This window comes from Priapulus caudatus, unplaced genomic scaffold (genome assembly GCF_000485595.1).
Source record: "Priapulus caudatus unplaced genomic scaffold, Priapulus_caudatus-5.0.1 Scaffold57, whole genome shotgun sequence".
Lineage (NCBI taxonomy): Eukaryota > Metazoa > Priapulida > Priapulimorpha > Priapulimorphida > Priapulidae > Priapulus > Priapulus caudatus.
This window is the reverse complement of record NW_014577118.1, coordinates 502,169-510,012: the sequence shown is the minus strand read 5'-3', so window position 1 is coordinate 510,012 and position 7,844 is coordinate 502,169. Positions and strand designations below refer to the sequence as shown.

Below are 7,844 nucleotides of genomic sequence, written 5' to 3'. Positions count from 1 at the left end.
GAGAGAGAGAAAGAGGGAGGGAGAGAGACAGAGAGAGTGAGAGAGAGAGAGAGAGAGAGAGAGAGAGAGAGAGAGAGAGAGAGAGAGAGAGAGATAGTGTGAAATTGTGAATGCTACCATATCTCTGCCACTGTTAGGTCAGGCTGACGTAAACGTAGCAGCAGTGTAAAGGCTAACAAACCAGCAGATCATCAGCCTCGTTTTGCTAGTAAATATTTGCTAACCAGGAGGGAATCCAAGCCCCCAGCATCGGCGCCAGCTCCCAGCCTCTAGCAGCAGAGCAAATCGCACACGAAACAGAATGACTCTTCGTTCTCCCGCTCCGCCTAATCGGACACAGGCGTGAGGCAGCCGGCCTGTAACACCGTCCGACACCCCCACTCCCACCTACCACCGTCCGACACCCCATCCTAACCCCCGACACCCCATCCTAACCCCGTACACAACATCTCGCCGAAAAGGCGCTCTGCGATTTCTCAGCCTGCAGTTATTCAGCTAACTGACGACGTGCTGACGGCCGTGCGGATTTATTACTGGGCATCCAGGGTTTCATGATTTTTTTTGATGATTTTTTTTCGACACGACGGTCCCTCATCCATCTAATGCAGAACATCCCGGTTGCACTTGTTTGACATTGCAGCAGCAGCTAGCACCTGAAGAGCCGAGGCGGCGATGACCTAATGACTATTTATTGCTCACCCGGTGGCTCCATCTGTTCCTGAGGGTGTTTGCGTCATGCTGGTGATGAGTTGTGCGACAGGTGCACGGTGACCGTCTGGGGTCGGCTCTTGTACCTGACGAAAAGAGATACGAGCCGATGTCATCAACTCTGCCGCAAACGTATGCATACCTATACACAAAGTCTCAAATTCTGTATTGATGGACACCTGTCTATGAAAGCCAGTATTGGTGCTTCCCTTTCGCGGGCGTTAATACAGTGGAACCTCCTCTATAGAACGGTCACCTGTATATAATTGGCACTATAGAGGGTTTCACTGCAGTGACCGTTATATGCAGGAATGACAAGCAATTACGTGTCATGACCACACACACACACACACATTATCGATAACCCTTCCTGTAACTCACCAACACGCTCGCATTCGTGCACGCACGTACGCACGCACGTACGCACTCACGTGCAGTGATGAGCGGAAATGGGGAAAGAAAACCACAAACTCTCATTGATGGGGAAATGCCTTCCAGAGTCATTCAGCGAGCCAATATTTACCAGATTCAACGAGACGAGATTGAATTAAATGCCTAATGAATCAAGCACGAGGTCAGCAGCGTCAGCAGCAGCAGCAGCAGCAACAGTAGCAACAGCAGCAGCTGGAGCAGCATCACCATCACCACCATCACCACCATCACCACCAACACCAACAGCAGCAGCAGCTTCATCATCAGCAGCAGCAACAACAACAACAACAACAACAACAACAACAACAACAACAACAACAACAACAACAACAACAACAACAACAACAACAACAACAACAACAGCAGCAGCAGCAGCAACAGGATCATCATCAGCAGCAGCAGCAGTAGCAGCAGCAGCAGCAGCATCATCATCATCATCAGCAGCAGCAGCAGCATTAGCAGCAGCAGCAGCAGCAGCAGCAGCAGTAGCAGCAGCAGCAGCAGCAGCATTAGCAGCAGCAGCAGCAGCAGCAGCAGTAGCAGCAGCAGCAGTAGCAGCAGCAGCAGTAGCAGCAGCAGTAGCAGCAGCAGCATTAGCAGCAGCAGCAGCAGCAGCAGCAGTAGCAGCAGCAGCAGTAGCAGCTTGCCATTCGAAGCTTCAATGGCACACTTAAACCACGACCAGAATTTATATCAAATCCACACCGAACTTGGACCTGGGTTTACTCACAATAAATGATAGCGCTACATATTATTTCTCAACTCGGCTATTAGCACTTAATGTCGCAGAAGCAAGGCCGGACCTTAGGGGGATGCACACATGTGAAATACGACAGCATATGTAAGTCACAGCAGACGGCGAAGTATAGCCAGAGGTGATGCTGATGCCTGCGCGCCGCATACACACACGTGAAACAACACTGTATAGAAGAGAGAGTGTGTGTGTGTGTGAGAGAGAGAGAGAGAGAGAGAGAGAGAGAGAGAGAGAGAGAGAGAGAGAGAGAGAGAGAGAGAGAGAGAGAGAGAGAGAGAGAGAAAGAAAGACAGAGAGAGAGAGAGAGAGACAGAAAGAGACAGAGAGAGACACAGAGTGTGTGCGTGTTGATAGAATGTATGGCAGACGAATTCGTGAAACCATACTGCCGCTCTGCGGAAAGTAGTTTAAAACACATTTAAAACAGCACTGTTAACGAAATCCCGAAGACTCTTTCAACGCTAGCAACATTCAACGCTGTCGAAATCAACCTCAACCTATTTTTTTTTCTATTTGAAACAAGCGAACGTTAAAGCGTAGCTTCGTCGGTTGGGCAGATTTATCACAGCAACATGTCGGTGAAATGTTCTATAACGAAATATCTCCACTATATCGCACTACTGCATCGATCAAACGCGCGCGCGGCCCGCATTACTGCTGCTACGCAAATTATGACGACGGTTCGGATATGATTCCGTGCCATCGCGCTGACGATAATATTCTCTTCATTCTTCGTCGATGCCAAATACAATCACTGCGTTTCCTACAGGAATACATATATCGCTGGCCGGCCGCCATCTCCTGCCAACGATCGGCCAAGGTTCAATAAGGGACCTACTGTAGTAACGCACGAAGCCTGCCTGCCTGCCTGCCTGCCTGCCTGTCTGCCTGCCTGCCTGCCTGCCTGCCTGCCTGTCAGCCCGCATCGCTGCAGCTGCTACTACTGCTGTTGCTGCTGATACTGCTGTTGCTGCTGCTGCTGATACTGCTGCTGCTGCTGCCGCTGCCGCCGCTGCCGCTGCTGCTGCTGCTGCTGCGGCCGCTGCTGCCGCTGCTACTGCTACTGCTACTGCTATTGCTGCTGCTGCTGCTGCTGCCGCTGCTACTGCTACTGCTACTGCTACTGCTACTGCTATTGCTGCTGCTGCTGCTGCTGCTGCTGCTGCTGCTGCTGCTGCTGCTGCTGCTGCTGCAGGGCTCAAGACAAGAGCGGACAGTGCTCTTCCTCTACACTGTACCCTGCCTGTTCGCCTAGTTAGAGCCTATAATTAATTTATCACAGATAGGCTGCTGCTGCTGCTGCTGCTCGCTGCTATCTCCGAGCGAGGAGGCTACGGGGCTTCGCTGTGCGGTCAAGTAATGGCTCGCTGACCTCCCAAAATAGTTCACTGTCGCATTCTTCGGCCGACAGAAAAGCGATATAGCGCCGCTGTGAGTGGGGGAGTGAAAGGTGTTATCTGTGGGGCATGGAACGCGGCACAGTTGACGAATGCACACAGCAATCGGGCTCTCACTACGTGTGGGCGAGCGCATGCTGTGTGCGAGTGCGTGCGTGCGTGCGTGCGTGCGTGCGTGCGTGCGTGCGTGTGTGTGCGCTCGCCTGCGTTTGCACGCGTGTTTGTGTCGTGTGCGTGTGTGTATGTCTTGTGTGTGTGTGTGCGCGCGCGTTCGTGTGCGCACGTATGCGCGTGTGTGCTTGTGTTGTGTGCGTGCGCGTGCGTGTGCGTAGGTGTCAGTGTCAGTATTCGTGTGTATGTGCGTGCGCGTGCTGTGCGCGTACGTAGATGTTGGTGCGTGCGTGCATGTGAGCGTGTGCCTGAACGTGTTCGTGCATAGCTGTGTTCATGCGTGTGCGGGTGCGTGCGTGCGTCTGTGTACTCAATCATACTAAAGCGTACACGTAACGGCGATGGTGCGTGCGCGTACACGTGCATATACGCATTTGTAACGCACGTTAGCATACATAGAGCATACATAGGTAACGCACGTTCACGCGCGTGCGTGCATGATGAGGTGACTGCGCGTACACGAGCACGCGCGTGCGTGCGCGCATAGAGATAGAATCCAGGAACAGAAACGCATCAACCACATCACACAGGGTCGAACCACCGAACGCACGCCCGCACGTGCGCGATCAAGTAGCACGCAATTCTGTAATGAAAATGGCTTCGTATATCAACTATTTTCGACTGTCCGCGGCAAATGGACCGGCCCCGGTTTCCTGGCGCGCGCGCGCACAACAGCATGATTGAGGGCACCACGGCGACACGACAGCGTAAGCAAGAGCAGACGACACACCGCTGCTGTCACCGTCACGTACGCAGACCGTTACAAACTACCTGCCGAGCGACGCGAGCGCGTGCGATGTCCACAAGGGACGCTCTCCCGCTCGGCTCGCTCGATTACACTGTAAAAACCAATCAGTGGTGATCTTTGAAGGCACTTGATGAATCAGGTGTTTAAAATGAAGCCATTACGAGAAGCTAATAGAGCCGCAGTGCACACGGCTCACGAAAAGCCGATGCCACGAACTCAGGGCGGAGCGTGCCGGGGAAGAGCCATCGCCGCACGAGAGATGAAGGATGCGAGAAGATGAGAGAGAGAGAGATGAGAGAGAGAGAGAGATAGATAGATAAGGATAGATATCTAGATAGGAGAGAGAGAGAGAAGAGAGAGAGAGAGAGAGAGGGGGAGGGAAGAGAAAGAGAGAGAGCGAGAAAGAGAGGGAGAAAGAGAGTGAGAGAAAGAAAGAGCGAGAAAGAGAGGGAGAGAGAGGGAGAGAGACAAACAGCGAGAAAGAGGGAGAGAACGAGAGTGAGAGATAGAGACAGGGAGAAACAGAGAGAAAGAGAAAGAGAGAGCAAGAGTGAGAAAGAGAGAGAAAGCGCGCGTGAGAGCGAGAGCAAGAAAGAGTACGAGAGAACAAGAGAGAGAGCGAGCGAGAGCGAGAGAGCACGCGGGCTCGGATGCGGTCGTCAGCTGCAGCGGCTGAAAACAATTTCCTGTTTGATAGGCTCCTGGCGGCGCCACCATGTCTCCACGTTATAGGGGGCGCTCTGCGCAACATTATCAGTAATGGGGGGCGTCGCTACATCAACCCGTATTATAATGGATTATATTCATAGCAACTGCTCACAGAGGGCGCTATTTGCGACATAAACCTGCAGCGCGGGGGAGGGGGACAGTGGTGACAGGTATCTCCAGCCAATCACGGTTGTGACAGGAGCGTTCCGCAGAGTCGACATCGTAGTAGGCAGTGCGTGAAAATAGTGTGCGTGCAAGTCCAATCGCGTACGATCTGGTCTAGCTTGCATGACTTAGCAACGACATCCGAGCAGGCGTGAGTATATCTATCTCACACGTACAGGATAATCGTCACGACTGGCGGTGCAGAGACGGCCACACGCTCCTTGCGCACAGCAGCCGGCGTGGGCGTTTACACACATACCCGTGAATTCGTGAATTAAACAACCGAGAGAGGGAAACCTGTGTAATTCTAGGCGCAACTCGCGGGGCTGTTGCGTGCGACACCGGCGCTCAACGCCTAAGCGCATTCGCTGGTTGACATTTACTAACGGAATAGGTAATACTAGATTCTGTGACACATCCATCGACGAACAGCTGACTGTGAACAGGCAGAAGAAACCGCGAGCAGCGAATTGCGTTTTTCGTCGTCGCCGCGGCAACGTGCGCTCAATTACACGTTGCAACCGCAGCGCCTGCGTGCGTGTGTGGTATGTCTATGGTGTGTGCGGTGTATGTACACGCGTGCGTGTATGGTATGTCTGCGGTGTGTATGTGTGTGCACGCGTGCATGTGTGGTATGTCTGTGTCCGTGCACGCGTGCGTTCGTTCGTGCGAGTGTGCTTGCGTGTTTATGGTGTGTGCCTGCGTGTGTGCTTGCGTGTTTATGGTGTGTGCCTGCGTGTGTGCTTGCGTACGCGTGTATTTGTGGTAAGTGCCTGTGTGTGCGTGCATACGTGCATGTTTGTGGCGTGCGTCTATGTATGTGCGTGCATGCGTGCGTGGTGTGTCTGTGTGTAAGTGTGTGTGCGCGTACGTGCGTGCGTGCGTGCGACGATGCCCTAACGCGGCAACTGCATGCGACTCATTATCTCGACTTCTCTCAACGTGGCATCTCGACTCAGCGTCTCGACTCCTCGCCTCGACCCGTCGTCTCATCACGACCCGTCGTCTCATCACGCGCGCGGCGGTCGACGCATTCTTACCCTGTCCTCGTCTTGCTGGCCGATGCTCTCCCGATGCTTTAATACTAATTTCTCGATCTCTTGATTGAGTCCTTCCACGCTGTTCGGGATGCGAATCCTCGGGAGCCCCTTTGGAATGTGGGTTCCTGAGGAAAGGGGGGAGAAAGAACAGAGACGTTGAGAACAGGATGCAGACGCCGCGCACGTGAGTAGTGCGAGACAGAAGCATGCTACTGTTTTATGTGGCTTCATTTGAGTAAACTGAAATTATTAACAATTATTATTATTATTATTATATTAATTATAATCGTTATTATTATTAATTGTCAGAGCTATTTAATTATTAGTACTCAAAATATACTATAGTATTTTAACGTTTAATCATATCACTTAATCAAGTTGCTTGTAATTGTCTTTTCTTCGCCCCTCCCCCTTTTATATATCGCTCCCGATTTTTTCCGGCAAGCCGCACGCACACGTAAGCGTGCACCGCTGCCGAACTAACGTTTACACGGAAAGGGCGTGGGTAGAAATACACGGAATGATCGCCGTAGCTCAGAGCACTCATTACCACTACCTCACGCTAACGTGAGTACGGTTCTAGCTCGTGTGCCCTCCCTAGCACGCGAGCAGAGGGTCAGTCAGTCGAGCCCTCGTGGTTAGCACTCGGAGGTTGAGACGAATCAACCCACCCACCCATACTCACCGAGTCTCGTGTGCGAGACATCGGAGGCACGCGAGTGACGCCCCCCCCCGCTGCTGTTGATGCCGCCATGGCGATAACACGGGTGAATGCGAGCAAGCATGAAGCTGCGGGCATATATATATATATATATATATTATATAGAGCATATATGCATTGTAGCTTAGCAATATCGTGCCATCATTCGATCTGCTGTCCCTTGTACATATATACTCATGTACATATAATATATATATATATATATATATCAGGGGTTAATAATGACAGCGGAGTTTGACACGTATTCGGTAGGTACTGATTTCACTACATTTTGTCGTAGGAGTTCGATGTGAATAAAAATAAAAATGTATACAAACATGAGCTTCTTTTGTTCACTGGTCCTTATTCTATCTTCCGGTAGTATTACAAACCGCGTAGCTTCCTTCATTTTGACATAAATCGTACTTTTGCACAACATGGTTTTCACGTTATATACCGTTGTATGGCGTTGCCTAACCGCAAATTATGCTATAGATCTAGAGCAACTCGAAGGAGGCGCGGCAGGGATTTTAGGCCGTAGTCTAGACGAGTGCAGAAAATGCGCTTAGAAATTAAGTTTCGTTGCACCCTAGGCTCTAGTACTATAGCCCGCGGATCGCTGCGGCTTCTATTCTTAGTATCGGTTGAATCTCTGCTTCCTTGCTTAAAGCTTTCCTTCAGCTGCGTGTTCTGCACGTCCTCTCCGTTAATCCCTGGCAAGCTTCTTCCACCTTCCCCTCAGTCTCTGTCCGCCTCTGCAGCTGCTAAGGGCTCCAGTTCTTTCATTAATCTCTGCCACATATTTGCGTTCTCGTTGCTGCTGCATTTCCTTTCTTGTCATTTTCCTCTGCAAATTTGGGCTTTTCTATTCGCTGCATCTATATCTCCTGTTCCTCTCTTCTCTCTCTCTCTCTCTCTCTCTTCATCTCTCTCTCTCTCTCTCTCTCTCTCTCTCTCTCTCTCTCTCTCTCTCTCTCCTCTCTCATCTTTCTCTCTCTCGCTCTCGCTCTCGCACTCTTCG

At 51.4% G+C, this 7,844-nt stretch overlaps 1 protein-coding gene across 1 annotated transcript in view; it reads right to left on the bottom strand.

The window, feature by feature from the left end:
• LOC106821056 (protein FAM117B-like) overlaps window positions 1–7,844 on the bottom strand; it is a 144,747-nt gene that overhangs the window by 20,165 nt on the left and 116,738 nt on the right. Inside the window, exons 5-6 of the mRNA XM_014825697.1 lie at window positions 6,124–6,248; window positions 700–794 (exon numbers count right to left, since the gene is read on the bottom strand). Of these exons, the coding sequence (XP_014681183.1) occupies window positions 700–794; window positions 6,124–6,248 (220 nt within the window). The remainder of the gene's footprint in view (window positions 1–699; window positions 795–6,123; window positions 6,249–7,844) is intronic.